Source organism: Desmodus rotundus, chromosome 1 (assembly GCF_022682495.2).
Source record: "Desmodus rotundus isolate HL8 chromosome 1, HLdesRot8A.1, whole genome shotgun sequence".
Lineage (NCBI taxonomy): Eukaryota > Metazoa > Chordata > Mammalia > Chiroptera > Phyllostomidae > Desmodus > Desmodus rotundus.
This window is the reverse complement of record NC_071387.1, coordinates 186,822,716-186,844,850: the sequence shown is the minus strand read 5'-3', so window position 1 is coordinate 186,844,850 and position 22,135 is coordinate 186,822,716. Positions and strand designations below refer to the sequence as shown.

The following is a 22,135-nucleotide window of genomic DNA, read 5'->3' as shown; positions in this document are numbered from 1 at the left end:
GTCACCTCTAATAATTAATTAATCTTAGAAATGGAGAGGATTGTAGAGGTTATCAAGTCAACTCTTCCCCTGAAAATGCAAGAGTGGGCAGGAAGCATTTCTGCAAGGATGGGGTAAGTCCAGGAGAGGGAGTAAGACAGAGAGTTTGTTCGGAGGTTGGATCTCCCAGCAGGAGGCATTTAGCCTGAAAACTCTAAATTCTCCAGATCCTGAAACATCTGTACTGAATTAGAAGCACAAATGTTCTTTCAAAACCAAATATAAGTAACATTTTGAAATTTGCTCCTAATTCATAGTTGAGTAAGGATTATGTGTTTCAGGAAGAATAGACATTGTGTCCTATTTGATGATTAAAAGGAAGAAGAAAAAAGAAAAACATGTTTTCCGAATAGATAATACCGAAGGCAACTTTGTGACTGTCTACTGGAGACAAAATCTGATTGGCCTGGGGTTTCATAATAGCTCAAATTGAAGATGAGGTTATTTATGTTAGTCTTGAGCTTGAGGTCATTCCCAGCACTTTTTTTTTTCTGTGTTTCACAGCACAGATGATGAGTAATGAGTATTTCTTGACTGTGGGCATGACATTCAAGGCCTGGGAGCCTCAGAACAGGGTCCTTGACCACGTTTCTCCTCACTCTCAGAGCCTCCAGTGTGTCTGGTCTGGAATTTACCCAAGAATTCATGACTGGACTTTGAGCTAAAATGCTCCAATCCTCACTGTCTTCTAGGTTGACCCTCTCTTCTGCACTCTTGCTTTCAGTGAATAGTACATCCAAACTGAGTGTCATGTAGGTCTGATTCTTGAAATATGTGACTTAGTTATCAGACATGATTGATGACAAGAGAGAGAATTGAAGATAAAATTGCAGCAAAACAGGATGTGATCTGAGACCAAGCATGATTCTTAATTCCTTCCTTAATTAAGATAAGGATTTTTTTTTTTTTAAACACAGATATCTCTGCAATATCTCTTTTGCCTCTTTGGTTAACATTCAAGCTCTGACATGTATGGTTTATGATCTAGTTCCTGCCTGGCATTCCAGCTGCATGGGTTACACACTATGCCTTCGCATAGTGTGTAACCCAGAAAAAACAACTTCTTATGATGAAAGACATCCCAGTGTCAGAACACCTCACCAATACCACATTCCCAGCAGGCACTGCATTGTGTAGATGTACCTATTTACGTATACGTCTCTCCCACGGGAAGACAAGTTCCCTGAGGACAGGCATTCAGTTTATTCACCTCAACATTAATTGGTGGAGTTTTGCTGAAACAGGCACACTAGAGAGGTTTGATAAATAGGTTTGAAGTTGAACCAAGTCCCCAGTACAACCCTAAACAAGCCTTTGGTCCCTCATGTCCTGATATTTCTGTACCCACTCCTGAAGTTCCCACTCCTACAGGAAATGCTCTGGGCATCTGCTGACTCTGAGACTTTGCACATGCATCCCATTCCCTCTTCTTAAAATTTAGCCCAGTTCCCACCTGGCGTGCCACCTTCTCTGCACGATGAACTTCCAGGCATCTTTCGAGATCCAGGTCAGATTTCAGCTCCGTATCTGGGACTTGCCTCCAGCAAGCAGCGTTGTTTCCTTTGCTTCCTGTCCTCCTGTTGCCACTATTTCTGTCCTGGCGCGCTCCGTGTGTATTGCCAGGTTTCCGTTGGTAGGTCTCTGTCCCCTGCTGGAGTGTGAGCACCTGCAGGGCGGGATGGACATTATTACACCTTTAAATATTTGTTAAGGGAATTCAAGGGGAATTTCTCTGTCTCACACTCCGCAGAGATAGGACAAAATAGCCCCAGTTGAAGGTCTCACTTGATTGTGTTCTCACCTAGTTCTGTTTTTAACTAGATTATGAGTTTTTTTGTGCCTGTTATTAAAATCTTCCTTTTGTTTGTTCATCTGTATGTTCATTTCTCAAATATGTGCTAGCAACTGGGTTTACCGTGTGCTAGAAACTGAGAATAAAAAAAATTAACATGTAGGCTCAATTGCAGGAAAAGATATTGGGACAAAGGGTCCCAATACCTAATTAACAACAATTATTTAAACCTTTAATACATTTGCCAGCACCACCAAAGGAAATGGTTATGACAAAAGCCATGTTAAAATGTTAACCCAGGAAGACACAGGGCACTCTAATGTAGCCTGTAGTTGCTCCCTACCTGCATTATCTGTGCCTCCCTAAGTAATACAGGGAAAGAGTATGAGTAGACATTGGCAACAATCCCATGAATTCTTGCCAGTTCCACTCCTTGCCTTCCCACAACAACTTGGGAGACAACCACATGGCAAGGGTGAGGAGGGGGCTGGAAGAAGGGGTGTGTCACCTCCCTATCTCACAAATTTCTCAGGTCCACCACAGAGACAGGCAAATGGTTTTTATTTCCTGGGGCTCACACTGAGTTGGGAGAAATAATTCAAAAGCCAAGAGTAGTCAGTATGAGTAGAACATAGCTTATGCCTGAATCCTGAGGAAGGATGTTTAACAAACCTTGGCAGCGTGCACAGCCTGAGTTACCCCAGGAATCCTCTCAGCCACAGGAAAGTGACTCCTTCTGAGCCCCCAACCCACTCTCTAGAGAAAAGTGGGTGTTACAGCAATATCCTAGGCTTAACCTGCAGTTAAGAGGGAAAGATTCTGTGCTGAATCTGCACTGAATTTTGCACTGAATTTCCTCTAGGTGGGATTGGAGGCCTGATGGTGTAAGTAGTTCATTCGACGCCAATAAAAGGCAAAGAAACATGGACTTTTACTGTGATGGGGAGGAGTGGTCCGGGGCTACTGACTGGAACAGAGTGGACTCCTGGTCCACCCATGATCACTTCTTGGTAGATATCTTAGGTATCACTGTCTTGGCCAAATAATAGGAGGGTATTTATGTTCATTCTTTAAAAAGAAATTCTATATCTATGCCAGATTTTTGGAATTTGATTGACTTCAATTTAAACTGTCATTTTTCAAAAGTGGAGGATTTTCTAATCAACTGTGGGTTCTGTATTCCAAAAATACATGTTGTTTTGAAATTTCTGTTTTCTTTCCCATCCTACTACATGAGGTTGGGCAAACTAAAGGAAACCTTTAAGAATCCTTTATTTCTCTTCTTGAAGACCCAAAGCAAGCTGCAGTCTGGGCTGACTGATGACTAACCTGTATGGTCTCCCCCTAGTTTCCTAAAGGCACACCCTGCAGTCCCAGTCTGTTCAATATTACTGAACACTGTTCTATTTCAGCGATGTTCTCATTCCTCCAACCAGTATCTCTCTCCATTCTGATCTTGAGGAAGCCACATCTTCCAAAATGCCATGTAGAAGAAATGAGACAAATGGAATGTTTACATATTGAGCGATAGATGCTTTTGCTGTTCCATGTTCTAGATCTCACGCATCATTCGTACTCCCCGGGGAAATGCGCTCCTAGTTGGGGTTGGCGGATCAGGAAAGCAGAGTCTAACAAGATTGGCCTCGTTCATTGCTGGCTATACTTCCTTCCAGATCACTCTGACAAGGTAACAAGGTTTCATTTTAGTTAACCTGAAATGGATTTTGATAAAAGGTTCTCAGGGGCCACCAGAAATTAAGAATGCACTTTTCTTATATGTATCTTCTCCTTTCAACCTCTGTTATAAACCCTGAAAATTTCACATCAATAATTTGCTTTTGAAACGTTTCAGCCTCTCATTGTGGTGAGTAGCTGCCTTCCTGTTTTTGTGTTAGGCATGATGTGACTTTTGTGTATTCCTTTTGGAGCATTTCAGAAGAAATTTATCCCTACTAAATGTTAATTCAGATTTCAAGAATGTTAGTAACCTGGAAAAATAGAAGAAATTTTATATGGATTTACTCGCTCACACATTTAAAGATGTTTATTGAGCATCACTTGTGTGTCAGGCACCAGTGAGGTGCTGGGGAGTACATGGTGAGCAAGGTAGACCTGGCCTGTGTCATTGTGGAGTTGACAGTGATTCAAGGGGGACAGACAGTGGAGCAGTTCTTCACTAAGGTGTGATATGTAGGTGCTCTCTATGAAAAGGAAATGTGTGCAGACCAGGTTCTGTTAACAACAGGGGAGGGACTCCCAATCTAGTCTAGGGGATGGTTAGAAAAGGCTTCATGGAGGAAGAGATGTTCCACCTGAGACCTGAATGTGAGTCAAAACTACCTCAGAGTAGAAGAGAGGTAAAGAATGTTCCAGACAAAAGAATCAACACATGTGAACTTCCACTTGAGTGAGGCTCTGGAAGAAGTTAAACGTGGCTGGATGTGCAGGGTAAGGTGGAAAGTGGGAAAGGAAGAGAAATGGAGACCTTTGAAGGTGTCGTGAGGGCGTGGGACTCCTTCCTGGAGTGATAGGAAACCATTAATGAGTTACCACTGGGGAATGCATGTTGGATTTGTATGCAGTGCAAAAAATGGACAGAAGGAGCTGAACAGAACAGTCATAAGGCTGTCTCAGGGGTCTAGGCAAGAGATGAAGGTGTCATAAGTGGTAGCAGTGAGGATGGAGACAAGAGGGCAGATTCAAGAGATCATTAGTTGAGCTTTTGGACTTACCTATCCTGGTTCTGGTTTGGGAAACTGCTCCTCATCAAGATAGGGAACCCCAAAAGGGTTGTCCTCAGTGATCTGTGTGTAGTGCGGGGAGAATTAGCAAGAGAAAAGTCAGCATGAAGAGATCAACAAGGGTAACTCAGAGAACTTCAGGGTTAACCAAGATGAGAAGCAGGAGGGTGGTTTAGGAAGTTTAGCTGGGTTGAAAATTACTAGAGTTTAATTTCTAGGTGTGGGAGCAGAAAGTCTTGCCAATTGGGCATTGATCTAGAGGTGTGACTTGGCCCAATGGAGAAGCATTTAGCTGACCTGTCTCATTGAAGGAAGTCCATGGATACATGCAAGGCTAATTTAATCTTTAAAAGGACTGTAGGTTTGCCAGGCAAATAGCATTAGCCTCTCTCATAGCCGAGACCCTGAAAGGCAATATCTTGTCTGAAATCCCAGATCTGCCTGGGAATTGACCACAATACTGCTAGCTTCTGGTCTATCTTGACTGACACTGCACCAAAATATCTTACAACTCCTCTGTCTGTGATAAGTTACTTCCTCTGCATGTCATGTTGGGAAAGCTTCATTACTGGTGAAAAGGGGAGGTCAAGACCTCACCTTCTCATAGCCTTCAAAACACCATCCTACTGCTAAGCTGTTGCACAGCCATGTGGCTAAGGGTCAAGGAGCAAGAGCCTCAGGTTTGGAGAGGATGGCCATTTGTTCGTGTGTGACTCAGGCCATATTATTTGGCCCCCTTGATCCAGGGGATGGGGCTGAAGTTTCACAAGAAGCTGAGGCAAGATATTTGCCTTTGTCTCTTTTTAGGGGCCATTCTGTTTTTGATATTCTCCTAATCTCTCAGATCTTACTTTTCTAGAAGTCTTCTTAAAATATTGATGCATAGTAGTAGTGCTTCTGGTTCTAGGGTTTAGGTTATAGATGGTAAAAAAGCATAGAGTATAGAAGTTAAATATTTAGTAGCTTTAAAAAAATTAGAAGGCCATTTGCTCTTCTGCTGTGAACTCTTGAGTTTATTTAATGGCACAAAGATTAAATAATAATCAAGTAAATCTGAGTCTCCAGGGTTGAAATATCTTTATTTTCACCTTTGGTGGTAATGGGCTTCTCTATATTGGGACCTCTGTAACATTTCATGATTGCAAGCTCATTTCCACCAAAGTATTGCTTTTGATAGCGAGAGAAGATTTATACTGCGATATTTTATAATGTTTCTAGCTCTTCTACCAAGAGTTTACCGATCATTCAGCAAACTCTTTCATATGTGGGACCCAAAGATGTCATGTGTTTGGGGACGAGGAGGGCACCGTTTACAGTAGGGTATCTCCCTCACCCCACGTGATGAAGGCTTGACATGACTCAGTTTAGTTTAATTTAGTCTGTGAGGTGTCTTCTAAAATGTCATTGCAGATGGCGCTTAGTATAGATTCCAATTTGACCTTCCTGTTATCATCACCCAAAATTATTTTCAAAATGAAACATAAACACATTCAGATGACATTTAGTTGTGGTAAACATTGTGGTAAACATTGTATTTTTGTTTCATGTTTACTTTGGCTCTAGTTATTTTTTGTGTGTAAAAATTAATCATAATGTTTTACAAAATGTGGAATTTTAAAAATCAATTTTATCTTTGCAACTGATCATTTCACGAAATACAGGGTGGGGCAGAAGTAGCTTTACAGTTGTTCATGTGGCAAATAATACAATAATTAATAAATAATACAAGAATAAATTCTGTGTTTTGCATGCTCACAACTGTAAACCCTTTTTTGTCCCACCTGTATACAAATATCAAATTATTATATTGTATACTTGAAATTAGTATAATGTTATATGTGAATTTACCTCAATAAAAAAAATAATTCTTGACTTTGGTGAAAAGCAAAGTACAGAAAACTGTACCATGATGGTGCAGTTCTATTACTTCCAAAGGAATAGCTGTTAGAAACTGAAAGAAATTTTTAAAAAGTCAGTTTCATCTTTGTAAGTAAATATAATGAACTGGTGATAGTCACATCCAATGAAACACCTATCTGATGGAACAATGTCAATATTTTTTTGGCAACTAAATGGCATAAATCATTGGCTTCAGGATCTTTCTTTCCTTCCCATCAAAATAATTTAGCTAATGACACAGTGACAATATTTTCTTAGATCCTATAACACATCAAATCTGATGGAAGACCTGAAAATTTTGTATAGAACGGCCGGTCAGCAAGGCAAAGGAATCACTTTTATTTTCACGGACAATGAGATCAAGGAGGAGTCATTTTTGGAATATATGAACAATGTTTTATCATCCGGTGAGGTAGGAGCTCGTTTATCCCTCATGTGTTTTGTCTCTTCAGATTCCCTCCAGCTTTAGAGCTGCTCATATTTCCTTGCATGGGAGTTTGGAATAAGTGCTGTTATTGGGGATTAGGTGATCAGTATGAAGAATGCCTTTTTCTATTTGGTTTTTGGAGAATAAAACTCCCCAAATGTGGAGCTATATACATTTAAAACCTCAATGAGTGCCCCAGGTGAAAAATAAAAAAACAGAAGAGAGAGGTTACAAGGACAGTCTGTGACTTTGCAATTAATAATAGACTTGTTTGGGTATTTTAAAATGTGATTTATCTCTTGAAGACTGTTGGTTAATTTTCTACAGGTGAGTTAACACATATGGAGGAAAGACATTTCTCAAACTACCTGTTTTGATCCATTTTCTTATGTCTGTATTGAATCTGAATGTCTGCACTTTTTTTCAGGTCTCTAACCTATTTGCTCGTGATGAAATTGATGAAATTAATAGTGATCTCATGTCGGTCATGAAAAAAGAACACCCCAGGCGACCTCCGACCAATGAGAACCTGTGTGACTACTTCATGAGTCGGGTCCGACAGAACCTCCACGTTGCGCTCTGCTTTTCCCCGGTGGGGGAGAAATTTCGAACCCGGGCCTTGAAGTTCCCCGCCCTGATTTCAGGATGCACTGTTGACTGGTTCAGCCGGTGGCCGAAGGACGCCTTAATTGCTGGTTAGTGTGGTGGAAACTTTTGTGTCAGAGTTTTTGGTTTACAATGTTTGTTTCTTTACCTTCTGTGCCACTCGCTGTCTCTGTACTGGGTTGAGTCAGAGGTCACTTCGTCCAAGCTTAGAGGAATTTTGCAAGAGGGGGTTCTTTCTTATTTGGTAGTTCATTTTTTTTTCCCAGAGCATGGTTATCAGAGAATGAGATCTTCAGTCTGAACGCCTTTGGATTAATGTATAATAATTCTAGTTCTGAAACTATGATTCAGGTGGATGCCCAGGCAGGTGCTGGAATGTCGCAGGAAACCACTGAGTTTTTAATTTGATAGTGTTTGTTTTCTTTTTTAGGTGGGTTGATCAATGTAAGAGTAATTTAAGCCAAGTGTCTGTTAAATGTTTTCTTCTCATGGCCGCAGTACTGGGAATCAAATCGGAATTCATTTTCCAGCGTTGCTCTGCTGGCATCTGTCCTTAACGTAGGGTGTCACCAGAGGGTTCTACAACTGGGGTCCTTGCCGCTGCTGCTTCTGTCTGCTCTTCCATTCTATGGAACATTAGTGCTGCTCTTTGTAGATGGAATTGAACGTAAATGTAGTAAAGAGGATGCTAGAGATCACTCATTTAGTTTAGGGTTTTTCAGCTTTTGGTGAGGAATTATCTGGGGATATCTGTGGATGGTAGAGTTAGGTCTCCCCTTTGACCTGTTGTATCAGAACCACAGGGGGGTACTGATTCAATGGCAGTGGCTTTCAAACTGTTTTGTCTGATTATTGTATATTCATACTGTTTAAGAAGAGTTTTATTTCCCAGGAAAACCCCACAGGTAGCCATAGTAGGTAACTCAGTGAAAAGTGCGGAAGAGGAAGGATTTTGGAGCCTACCTTCTCACCCGCCCTCCCCACCCCTGCCTCCCACACCTGCTCTCCATCGCTGTGGTACCCAATGAGAGAAGGGCTGATTAACTGGTCTCCTGCCCCTTATAGAAAGAGAAATTGGGGATGGTGAAGCAGAGGGAATCATCAGAGGCACCAAGAAGACAATATTGGGGCTGGAAGTCATACACACACACACACGTATATGTATTTGTTTACATATGTATTTGTTTATGTATATATGTATATATTTATATATTTCATACATATATATTTCATTTATATATTTCATATTTATACATAAACAAAGAGGGCCATGTGATTTACACATTTATACATTTTCAAAGAGGGCCATGCGACTTACACAGTTAAAACGGCCTTCTGTGAAAAATATATATATGCCAAATGTGTGCTATTGCTTTTGCTTGAGATTTTATTTTCAAGTGAGGATGACCTATTTTCAAAACTATGTGCTAGTTTATAGTGGAAACTATACAAATGAATTTGTATATATATGTGTATATATGAAAATCCTTATCCATGGGGGAAGTTTTGTCCTTAGCACACATACAGTTTTTAAATACAGATGATTTTTAATATATTTGAAGTACAAATGTACAGAAGAGTTTTAGATTGATATAGTCCCACTTGTCTATTTTTGCTTTTGTTGCCTGTGATTTTGGTGTCATATCCAAAATAATCATTGCTGAGACCAATGTCAGGGAATTTACCCACTGTTTTCTTTAAGCATCTTATGGTTTCCAGTATTATATTTAAGTCTTTAGTCTGTTTTGAATTGGTTTTTGTGTATGCTGTAAGATAAGGGCATTCTTTTGCATATGGATATTCAGTTTTTCCAGAACAATTTTTAAAAAGATTTTATTTATTTATTTTTAGAGAAAAGGGAAGGGAGGGAGAAACAGAGAAAGAGAAAATTGATGTGTGAGAGAAACATCCATGGGTTGCCTCTCTCATGCCCCAAGCCAGAGACCTGACCCACAACCCAGGCATGTTCCCTGACTGGGAATTGAACCAGAGAACTTCTGGTCTGAGGAGGACACCCAACTCCAGACACCCAACCCACTGACCCACAATAGTAAGGGCTCCAGCACCATTTTAAAGAGCCTATCCTTTCCCCATTGTGTATTCTTGACACCCTGTTGAGATCTAGTCACCATATATGCCTGAGTTTTTTTCTGGGCTCTCTATCCTGTTTCATTGGTTTATGTGTCTGTTTGTAATACTGGTACCATATTGTTTTGATTACTGTAGCTTTGTAACATATTTTGAAACCAGGGAGTGTGATGCCTTCTGCTTTGTTTGGGTTTTTTTGTGTTTGGGTTCCATATGGATTTTAAAACTCTATTCTCTTTTAGTAAAACAATATAATTGGATTTTGATGGGGACATCGAGTCTATAGATTGCTTTGGGTAGTATGGACATTTAAAAAATAATATTTTTCAAGCTCATAAACATGTGATATCTTTCCATATATTTATGTATGTCTACTTTACTTTCTTCTATTAGTGTTTTATAGTTCTCAGTGTACAAGTGTTTCACCTCCTAGGTTAAGTTTATACCTAAGTATTTTTGGGTTTTTTTGATGCTCTTATAAATGAGATTATTTCCCTTAATTTCTCTTTTGGGTAGTTTGTTGCTATTGTGGAGAGTATTTTTCTAATTTAAACATGCTCAGTAGTTTAATATTACATTTGTAGTCTGTTAATAACTATATTTTTTATATATCTGAATTTAAATTGAGTGAGTCTCTTGATGAAGCACTTAAAGAAAAATATACTTCATTTTATGTTGTAAAATTCTGTTTTCCCACTATTTAATAATTTCCATTTTGTCAAATCTTTGTTTATTGCTTTGTATGGCATTGTTTTGAAGTAATTGTTTTTAAATATCTGTATTATCTTCTATTTCTTAATGAAACTCTGATTTCAAACTTACTACTAAGTCAATTAACTTCATTTAGATTGCTCCAAGGTAATTAGTAATGTTCTTCTATTTTCCACTTTAAACTAGCACATAGTTTTGAAAATAGGTCATCCTCACTTGAAAATAAAATCTCAAGCAAAAGCAATAGCACATATTTGGCATATATATATTTTTCACAGAAGGCTGTTTTAACTGTGTAAATTGCATGGTCCTCTTTGAAAATTATTACTTGACTTACATCATAGGTACAAGATTTTGCTCCTATGAGTTCCACTTCTGCAACTGCCCACAGCTAACGGCGCAGCACACAGAGAAATGAGGCAGCGGCACATAAACCATGAGTACCCATGGTTTTCCAGTGAGAATACCCTATTTTTTTGAAGCTCATTCCTCAATAAATATTTTTGAACTTTGGTCATCAATTAAAAATGTTTTCTTAGCACTCTAAAGACTCGACTTCATTTGGTTCTATTTGAATTTCAAAATCAAAGCGACCTGGCCTTTGGAGTCCATCACCTCCTATGAGCAGACTTCTCTGAGCCTCATTAGCTTTATCTACAAAAGTAGACACAATACAATCGATCACCTCTGGGCTTTGTAAGGATTAACTGATAAGGCTCTGTGATTTAGGATCTTCCAAGATTAGGTATGCTTTGCCCTCTGAATGTATCAATTAAGAATGTGTGTTTGTCTATTAGAGAGGCAGTGGCTGAAACAAGTACACTTTTTTTCTCCTTTTTCCTGCTACCAAGGAAACGCAGAGTGCACAGTGCAGGACAGTGCCATCGGGGTCTTCCTCCTTCTGTCCTGCTGTCACCCTTCGGGTGTGACTCTTGTCCTTACAGGCTCAGGTGGCTGCTGCAGCTCAAGGCGACCTGTCTGGAGCTTTGCCTTTTTGCCTCTGGACAGGATTCTTCCCCAGGAACTTCGTCTATGTGTCATTGTCCACAACTGGGTCACCCCTAGCTATGAGAGAGTCTGGGGAATCAAAGTTGTAGTTGGACAGATTGCTACCCTGAGCAAAACTGGGAATTTTTAGTGATGAAGCGAGTGAATGGCTACTGCTCAGGCAACCAAAGTGCCTCCCTCAATTTGTTACTTCACTTCTAATCCAAATGAAGTGGGAACTGGGGGACAGCAAAATTCAGGGATGGAGCCCAGTGTCCTCCCCTCTGTCCCAGACATACCACACCTTGTTCCCCATCAAGTGATTTGAACGTACACTACCAGGGTATAACCCACTGCAACCTAAGACACTGCCTGAAGGTGGGCCCCAATACTGGCGTTGCCGCCTTGGTGAATGGATACTGAAGATGGCAGAAGGGTTTTTGTGGCCTCTTGTCCCTTGGATCACCCTAAGAGGAAGTTACCTCATCCTTTGTATAACCTTCCCTGCATCAGAGATTGTGGGTCTCTGGGAAAACATACTTTGAATCCATCCCATTTTCATTCTCTTTGATTTTTGGATAGACAAAAAGGCAATTTGCCACATAAAGAAAAAAGTTACCATTATTCATACTCTGTGTTCACATAAGAAGGAAAATAATGGTGAACAACTGGATTTTTCAGAAAGCAGGCACTTTCTTAAAGATACCTCATAATGCCAGGTAAAGTGCATATCTGGCATTTAGTGAATATTGAAGCTGTTGTTCTTAATACCTACAAAACATTTGTCATAGGTAAGAATTGTTCCTATGTTTCCAGTGCCCAGACTTAAACTTCCTGTAATTCAAACTGTCTCTTTAAGGTTTCTGAGTGTCTTAATTTATTGCCTTTCAGTGTATATGGTAAACTGTGTTTATAACCAAGTTGATAAATAGTCTCTATTACTTACATAGATATAAATCGCTGCCCCACAATTATTGCATTGATTTAGTGGTCAATTTATAATGGTGAAAAGATACCATTTTTGATTTCTTTGCCAACTATCACCTGATAGGTTTGTTCACTTGATTCCTTCTCTTTATCTTCTTTTTTGTTGGCCATTTTCTAAATATTTGCCACTCATATATATTATTTAATATTTTAAATACCTTTAAAGCAAATCCATAGTCATTTTTCCCTGAGGTTCATAAAGATAATTGTGGTAAGTTTTAACTGCATAGGAAAAAACCCTGTTAGGTTCCTTGGGGATGAGACCAAGTGTCACCTCCTTTCTCACCCCATGGCATCATCCCAGGGACAGGTGTGGAGCAGACACTTAATGTGTACATGGTGATTGGTTAGCTCTGACTTTGTGGCCTCTCCTTACAATAGGAAATGCTGTTTGACAATTGGTCCCGTGTTTGGCACTGTTGGGAAGAGAAAGGTCGACAACAGGAGATTTTTTTACCCAAACATTTTTAAAGGATGCTGTAAAATAGAATTGACTGCAAATGATCGGCTGCCACATTTAAGAACAAGATGGCCCAGGCATAAAAAATTTTAGTGGTGAACACTCAACGTGTCACATGCAGTCGGAGCCTGGGGGAATTAAGGCTATCACAGGTTCTGAGTGAAAAAATGAATGAGATTGTTAAATATGAGTACCAGGTGGGCACTGATTTCTGAGTTATTTGTGCCACTTTTGTCCTTATGTAAACCATGAAACAGCCTGGCTGCTGACCAGAGCCTGCAGCCTTGTAGAAGAGACTTCACTGTGTAAGTACCAGAGAACAAAGAATGATAGGCTTAACGTCTGTGATAGTTTTGTGCATGAAAGGGAAAATAAAATTATTGAAGTCATAGGCCTGGGACCAAAAATGCTGACTTATATCTACCTGGTTGGGGCTATAAAAGTGGTATGGAGTCCTCAGCAATGTCTGAGTCTTTTAAAAATAGCCAGTGAACTTTTACAGTGGTAATTCATGCTCATGTTTCATACGCTATTGTCTTTATTCTTTCTAGTGTCGGAACACTTCCTCTCTTCCTATGATATTGACTGCAGTTTGGAAACCAAGAAGGAAGTGGTCCAGTGCATGGGCTCCTTCCAGGATGGGGTAGCTGAGAAGTGTGTTGATTATTTCCAGAGATTCCGACGTTCTACCCACGTGACTCCCAAATCATACCTCTCCTTTATTCAGGGCTATAAGTTGATATATGGAGAGAAGCGCGTGGAAGTGCAAACTCTGGCCAACAGGTAAATGTGAAGTTCAAGTACAGAGTTGTTTTAACTCAGTGGCTCTCAATGGCGGGCAAATTTGCTCCAAGTGAACATTTTTGTTTGTTAAAACTCGGGTGGTGGGGGCTGTGCAGCGGTGCTACCGTCATCAACTAAGTGGAGGCCAGGGGTGCTGCTGATCCTCCTGCAGTGCCCAGGACGATCTCCACATCAGACAGTTCTTCATCCCCAAGGGCCAGTAGTGCTGAGGATGGAAAGCCCTCCTCGCAAGCCTATGTAAAGGGTTTTATGGTTGCTAGGGGCTTTATTCTTGCCCAGTAGGATAAAATGTTGCTGTTTTTTGGTAGCCTAGCACTTTGTCCAATAATGACTGACATAATTATAGGAATAGTAGACCTGGAAGGAAGCTGAGGACCCAGATATCCCCTCCTCCCTCCTCTCATACCGTTCTATCACCCATTCTGCCTTTCTGTGTGTCTAGGATGGTCTGTCTGATGTTCTCTGCATGGGAATGCCCTATTTTGCTGAAGTTTGTTCTGAATTTCACTCTCTGCCCTGCTCTTCCTGACCACTTGTATCTTCTGCTGAAATATGGCCAGAATCGCCAGGGTTGTTATACCTGGATGAGGGACACCTGGATGGGTGGCTGGATTAAATAACTCTGAGGGCTTCAGTCTTTATGATGCATTAGTTCAGGTTCAGGCAGGCAGCTAGTCCTGTCATGACGCTGTTCTCCTGGCTTTAAATTCCTTTCTTCTCTTGATCCCAAATCTTTCTTTTTTAAACCTCATTGGTCTCTTTTGACAAACAGAAGTCATTAATTTTGCTTCCTCCTAGATAGGGCTTCAAGTATTTGAAGTCTATTTTCATTTAGCTAAACTTCATGAAGCATGTTACCTACATGATACAGATTCCAGACCCTCTGTGGTTCCTCATGTCATGCAGAATATTGTTAGCAAGTTTTCTTCCCACACACAGTCTATGGAAAACTTATAAATGTCTTCAGGCTAGAATCAGGCCTGGCCCTGCACCCTTTCTGTCCAGCCCTGGTCGATTTGCTATGTGCATATATATTCCTTCTTCAAGTATGGCCATTATTAAGTATAATAGTAGACCACTTGGAAAATGTGGCCAAGTACCACAAAATTTAACATTGATCCCTTGGATTTTTCAATGCCAGGATGAATACTGGATTGAAAAAGCTAAAAGAAGCTTCAGAGTCTGTTGCAGCTCTGAGCAAAGAACTGGAAGTGAAAGAAAAGGAGCTACAAGTGGCAAATGATAAAGCCGACATGGTGGGTAGACATTCACATGTGGACCACGTGCATTTTGCATTCCCTGTTCACAAATGTTAATGATGTATGCATAGTTGCTAAATTATAGCCACCAAAGTGCAAATTACTTACTTCCACTAGCATACAATACCCATAGTTTTATGTATGAAAAATTTTATAAGTGGACAAAATCAAGAAATCAAGGCAAAAAATGTACCTTTTCAGCTCAGTCTTCGGTAATTTTTGTTTTATGTGGAACTAGGTCTTAAAGGAAGTGACGATGAAGGCACAGGCTGCTGAAAAGGTCAAGGCTGAGGTGCAGAAGGTGAAGGACAAAGCACAGGCCATTGTAGACAGCATCTCTAAAGATAAAGCCATTGCTGAAGAGAAACTGGAAGCAGCCAAGCCTGCTTTAGAAGAAGCAGAAGCGGCCCTGCAGGTAAGTCTGTGTGACATCACAGATGTCAAGTTGAAGGGCCAGGAGGAAGACTAAGAAATGATGATAACAACAGGAAATGCTCTAGTGCTTCAGACCAACGCTATCTCCACAGGAACAACTTCAAGTAATATTTTTTGCTTGGAGACGTTATTAGCTTTTTATAGATTTTGCATGTGCTACATCACATCTCATTTCCCCACTCATGATTGATTGACGGGCAACGTCATGCCATGGCAATAGGAGTCGTGGGTTCTCATTTCTACTGTGTCACCATTGAGCTATGTGACTTTGAGAAAGCGGCATACAATTGCTAAAATATCACCTCTTCACTCATTCCTTGAGGACCTTATAGTGGTTCTGTGAGACATAACATTCTATGAGTTTATCTGTGAATTATCCATATGAAGAAGTACTGATCTAAAGTAGCTCTTTAATGTCCAAGTTTGATCAAGCTTCCAACACAATTATTCAATACAATTGTGTGGCGAAAACAAATAGGGAAGTTAGGTAGGAGGTTGGATTCTGAAGAAATATGATGAGGTTAGTGAACTAGAGCACACTTTAAAGGACTTGGTCCAGTTTTGAAGTCTCAATTTAAGATTTTGGGGGGGCTCAATGTAAGATTGCTTTTACTTCAGTCTTACTCATCTGCTGCCTTGTGTAATTGATTCCTGGATAAAAAGCTGCTGGAGAGAGGGAGCTCTGCTGATCTGCCCACTGCTAATTCAAGTAACATAAGCTCCACTGAGCATGCATTTATTCGATTCTGTAATTATTATTTTTTAACCACTTCTTTAGCATACTTCCTGAAACATTTCCGAATCTGTTTGATCCAAGTGAAGTCTTTAAGCTTTTTGAGTCAATCTACAATATCCGAATTAGATCTTGCCTTCTTTTTTAATCTCTCCAACTTTTCACACTGCTCTTACATGTGTGACGTGTCTTCTCTTGTCACTTCACTGTTCGTCCATGCATTGGCCAAACTGTCTTCCATAGGCCTTGAAGTCCTCCAGGGTCTTCAGTCTGTCAGATTGGTGGGCACCTCATCTCTCCTCCTTAAAAAACACTTACTGAGGTATGATTTTCATGCAAAAAGCTGTATGTACTTAATGTGCACAACCTGATGACTTGGGGGACCAGTATACACCTATGAAACCATCAACACCACAAGGCCATAGAAATACCTATCACCCTCCAAAATTTCCTCCTGCTCCCTTTAATATTATTACTACTTTTTATTGCAATATCTACCTTCTTAACAAAATTTAAGTATATAATACAGGATTGTTAACTATCAGCATTATGCTGTATAGATGTCTAGGATTTATTTACCTGGCATGACTGAAACTTTGTACCCTTTGACCATCACCTCCTCCTTTCCTCTCTCCCCAGCTCCTGGCAACCACCATTTTCCTCTCTGCTTCTGTGAGTGACTACTTTAGACTCTACACATAAATGAGGTCATTCAGTGTTTGTCTTCCTGTGTTTGGCTTATTTCACTTACTCTAGGTCCATGTCATGAGTGGCAGGATCTGTTTTTCTTCTTTTTAAGGCTGAATTTTATTTATATACAAAATATTTTCTTTATTCATGGATTCATCGATGGACATTCAGGTTGCTTCTATATCTCAACTATTGTGAATAACGCTGCAGTGAACATGGGGATGCAGATATCTCTTTTGAGAGTCTGCTCTTTATCCTTGCCCCCCGACCTTTACGAGGCTTGTTGGCTTCTCTGAGTGTCTGATCAACAGAGAAAAGACAACGATAGTGTAAAGAAACTTCTAAACCGTTATTGAACTCATCATACCTAATGGCATCCTAGGAATAGAGCATATGGCATCTCAGGTCTTGCTGAAATACTTGCATTTTCCTAAGACTTAAAAGGCTTAGCATCTCTTTTAATATTATAAAGTATTTTCCACGATCCTCCTAATTTAGTGCTCTCTATCACTCAAACATTCTGCGTTATATAATCAGTGCAGAAATGTGTGGGAACAGGGGTAAGATGATGGGGCGTGTGCAAGAGGGTTTTAATAATTTCTTTCATTGGTTGTGCCTCCATCTTACTGTCTCTTTGGGAGCTTTCGAAATCTTGAAATGTGGTACCACTAGTGTATACAAAGAAAGTTCCAGGTACATCCAAACTGTAACATTGTGGCCTCAGGTTACATAAACTGATACAACAAATAAGGTAACAGCAAAGAACGTGTCTCTTTCTTACTCAACGCTAATCTGACTTGATGTAAATATACAAAATGCCTCCAGATGTTAAATACGTATTATATTGCAGTGATGTATGGGAAATTATGTAACAGTCATATTGCTTTGTCTGCTGAAAAAAGAGGATTTCAATACTTTGCTGAAATAGGTTGAACTTCATATATAACCGTATCTCAAACTCCATTTACCTGGGTACCTTAAAATAATGAGCTCAATCCTGTTGGAAAATTCCCCTTTCTAAAGCCAAAGTAAAATAAGCATGCTCAGCTTTTATACTTTGCACAACTTTAATTTTACCCCAGTTTCCCCATTGGCTGCTATTATATTTCTTTCCTTTACAGACACACTTCTCATGTAAAGGTCCGTCTGCCATCTCTAGCTTCTTCTTCTTTTTTTTAAAACACAAATTCTCCTTCACAAATACTAGTCTGTTGAAACAAACCTTTTCAAAGTATATAGTTACATTTCTATCAGGTTAGTGATTTTCTTTCTTTCTCCAAAAAGAAAAGAGAGAGATCTTTTCTTTTTGGAGAAAATATCATTAGCTTTGATGAGAAGGACGCTGGGTATCTTCTTCTGGCAGGAGGAAGGCAGATACAAATAAGATGGAAGGTTTTCAGGATGTGGAAGGAATGGATGTACAACTGTTTGTCCTAGAAAGGAGACTATATCAGATTATTATATTTAATATTTTCCCAATGCTTATTCCACAAAGAGTTTAAGAGAGAGGACAGTTATTATCAACCACAGGGGTTCTATGCGATTATTCAATAATTTACGCTATAAAAATCTCCATATTGGAAATGGAACAAAACTTTTCTAACAACTTAGTGGAATTCCTATTGCCCAGGTTCTGTCATTTAAAGGTTAGTTTCCAGCTAAGAAACCTCTAATTATTCAGTCTGTCAGCCTGGGGCTACCCACTCATGTCAGTCTACTGTGACAAGTCAGAGTTGCTTGAGAGAGAGGCAGATTCTTGACCTACATAACTAATGAGTCAAAAAGCCCTGCAAATACTGGAGTTTTCCTGGTTGAGAATCCCCGGTATGTACATAAGTGCTGACTATTCTTTTTTCTTTCAGATTATACTATTCTGTTTTCTGACACTGAATGGTCCGTACAGTTCTAGGGAAGTCACAGCTCCTTATCTCCTCAGCGATGTTTCTTTCCTCCTTGTCAGTTTGAGTTGTAAACATTTGGACTTTTGGAGACGTGGGTTTCTTTGGGATTAAATATTCATCTAGTCCCCATGACTGCATCTGACTTAAAAATGCTCGTTTTCCTCTGTCAAAATCATAGCATTTGGAGATGAAAGGTTTGCCTGCATGTTCTCCTCTGAGACTGGATGACATTCTCCCTTCCCCCGCCAGACCATCAAGCCTTCGGACATTGCCACTGTCCGCACGCTGGGCCGGCCCCCTCATCTCATCATGAGGATCATGGACTGTGTGCTGCTGCTGTTTCACAGGAAGGTCAGTGCCGTGAAAACCGACCCGGAAAAGAGCTGCACGATTCCCTCCTGGCAGGAGTCCTTAAAACTGATGACTGCCGGGAACTTTTTACAGAACTTGCAGGTGGGTAGTTCAAGTTTTTACTACTTTGCCGAATTTCTTTATATATAAAATACGAGTGATTTATCATTTATATGTTTGAAAATATCATCTCCCACTTTCTGCCTTAGTTGCTCATTGTATTAATGGTGTCTTTTGATAAGCAGATGCTTAAGTTTAATGTAGTCCAATTTTTCCATATTTTCCTTGAGTGCTCTCTGCGCTCTCTTTAGGAAATCTTTGTCTCCTCTAAGGCAAAATGAATGCTTCTGTGTTTTTCTCTAGAAGTTTTATTGTTTTACTGTTCCTATTTAGAACTTGAGAAAACTGATTGGGAATACCCAACCCACATCCATTTCCCAAGACGTAACTTTAGCACTATCTTTCAGTCTGTTTTCAATTCAACATTGCCCAGTGGCTGCCGTGGCCAGATCCTCTTACAGCAGCCATAACAAGAAGTAACTTATGAAACTAGAGGGCCACACAGACTTGTCCCGGACGATTAAAACATGAGATGCTGTGAGGTCAGCACCACTGTGAGGGAATAACATGCTGAATGGAAAAGAGGTGGTGAACTCTGATTGGGTGCGTTGGAATGGTAATGGTGGCAGGGACGTTTTCACAGATAAATGTGACAGTGGACTTGAATCCTAGCAAGAGCCTGCATTACATATCTGGTGACAGAGCAGGTATATATCCTGGAAGCTCCCTTGTGATTTGCCTTTTGTCACCAACACCCTTAAGTTGCTCCTGATTATTCTGATTTTTCTTCTGACTTCACCCTTTCAAGTCACATTAAAGAAACATGTGTTAAAGCAGGTCTGAATGAGATTGTGTTCCACCCTGCATTAAATGTCTCCTGTGAAGCCTTGTTTCACTGAGTTATTTAGGTGCTAATTTCTTTTTTCTACTTGGAAAACACTCAACCATTCTCTTTTAGATGATCAAACACCACTTTTAAGAGGTCCAATTTCATCGCTTGTTCGGTATTTTCTCTTGATGTAAGAAGGCATTCTTTACCCATTTCTGCTACTATTTAAAAAATTTTATTCTAGGAGATAACAATTCTTCCATATTGATAGTTCTATGATTAGAAATGAATTCATTACCTCCAGGGCCTAATGTCAAAGTTATTATCATCACATTTCAGGTGAGTTTAGTAGAACTGCTGAATGTATTAAGGATTTAGTTGTCACTATGTGCTAAATATATATGTCCTTTGGCTAAATATCCCTCTGTGTGTTAGTTTTCCATTGTTGATTTTATGGGTTTATAATTCACCTATTTAGGATTAATGACATGAAAATTTTATTGCTTTGGGAATTCTAATAACCATATTAGTATTTGTCATTGAAATAATTTCCTTTTTCCCTGGATCACAGAAAATTTATTTAGGGTTGATATATCTTGTCCACAGAAGATAAAGTGCATTCTGACTTCTTTGCCATCATTGCTTATTCTCCTTTCACCTTTAGGACTTTTGCCTGATATCCTGAAATGTTGACAAAATATGATGTCATTCATCCTTTCAGTGCCCAATAGCATTGTGAGCATAATGTAAATATGACTTCATGGGAAGTATTTTGACTGAATTTTAGTCCCTTTTCCACAGCAATTCCCAAAAGACACAATCAATGAAGAAGTGATAGAACTTTTGAATCCTTACTTCGAAATGGCAGACTACAACATTGAAACCGCTAAGCGCGTATGCGGGAATGTAGCCGGTCTGTGTTCCTGGACCAAAGCCATGGCTTCCTTCTTTTCTATAAACAAAGAGGTGTTGCCTCTGAAGGTAAGCCTTCTGGGTGGGACTGTGTAATGTGCACCGGGGAGGGGTCTCTGGGGCAAAGGGATTTTGTCTTTTCACACAGTACAGGAGTTTTCAGCCTTTGGTATTGTTGGACTCAAGTCCACGGGGACAACAAGTGACAGGAAGGCTGTGCACAAGTTGTTTCCTTCTTCTCTGCACTCTTCCTCCAATGAGAATGCTGTGAGCCTCAAGCAGGGACCCTCTGCAAGAGTACCAAGCCCATGTGGGTGGCTGGATAGTTTCCTACTCATTGTCAACTTCCAAAAAGAAACACAGAAAACTATAGTACAGAATCATCCAATGATGTTCAAGATCTTGTGCCAGGAAATCCTATGGAACAGGCAGGGTTGACACATGGATGTTGGTGGCTGGTCTTGGTTGCAAGGCATGACATAGTATTTCCTCTCCTTTGTCCCTCAGGAAAGACACTGAATATTATCACTTTATGATTTACTGCGATTTGGGAATATGCCTGTTTCCCTTCACATGACTGTATTTCCACACTTCATTTGTGCACAGTCCCCCACCATTCAATGACATTCAGTCTTCAGCAGATACAGAAGCAAGTACATGTTTAGAAAATGGGATACTGATGTCCCCAATATATACCTCATGGTTTTGTTGATTGTTTTGCTTTTGTATGAGTCTGATCTCTTTCAGTCATCAACTAAAATCCACTTAATGCTTAAAACTACCCAAGGAACTTAATAATAATGATAGAAATAAAAGTAGAAAGGACAGGGATAGAATTGCAAGTCTGGCTTTAGTTTCTAATTATTATTACACCAGGACCATTTATTCAGTTGTGGAGGCCCTTGCAGTCTTAGGGAAACCTTAAAAAAAAGAGAGACTCATTTGGCTTAAAGACTTTTAGAGAAAGTAATTGACGTTTTGCTGTCTGACCTTGTGAATTTGGGAGCCATTGAAGACTCCAGCATGGCTCAAAAAACAATGTTCTGATAGTGACTGAAGTATAACCATCTCAAATGAAAAGTATGGGGAATGCTTGATAATTTTTCCAGCATACATATTGTCTTTAAGGAAATGACAGTTGAATTCATGATGTGATGTGGACTCCGGCCAGCAGTGTCTGCGGTGATATGGATGCGACGAACAAATTCACATGGACTGCAGAAGTCCTGTGGAGAAAAAGGGACGGCATGGCCACTCACTGAGAGAGAGAGAGCGCCTGGACCCTTGCCTGGACAGGCTTTTATTGCTTTCTAATAGTATACATCAAAGAAGGTTTTCATTCATTATGCTCAGGTTTGCTTTAGGTGATTACTTTTTACAGATAACAAAGGAAAGGATGTTACTGATTACTTCTTACAGATGAA

General features: G+C 39.9%; 1 protein-coding gene across 6 annotated transcripts in view; it reads left to right on the top strand.

Annotated features, from left to right (window-relative positions):
• Positions 1-22,135, top strand: part of DNAH5 (dynein axonemal heavy chain 5) — a 235,227-nt gene that overhangs the window by 158,453 nt on the left and 54,639 nt on the right. For all 6 annotated transcript variants that reach the window (XM_053913932.1, XM_053913940.1, XM_053913931.1 and 3 more), the window contains exons 53-60: positions 3,388-3,518; positions 6,730-6,883; positions 7,326-7,593; positions 13,289-13,520; positions 14,683-14,797; positions 15,039-15,215; positions 18,809-19,012; positions 20,601-20,780. In XM_053913932.1, coding sequence (XP_053769907.1) covers positions 3,388-3,518; positions 6,730-6,883; positions 7,326-7,593; positions 13,289-13,520; positions 14,683-14,797; positions 15,039-15,215; positions 18,809-19,012; positions 20,601-20,780 — 1,461 coding nt within the window. The remainder of the gene's footprint in view (positions 1-3,387; positions 3,519-6,729; positions 6,884-7,325; positions 7,594-13,288; positions 13,521-14,682; positions 14,798-15,038; positions 15,216-18,808; positions 19,013-20,600; positions 20,781-22,135) is intronic.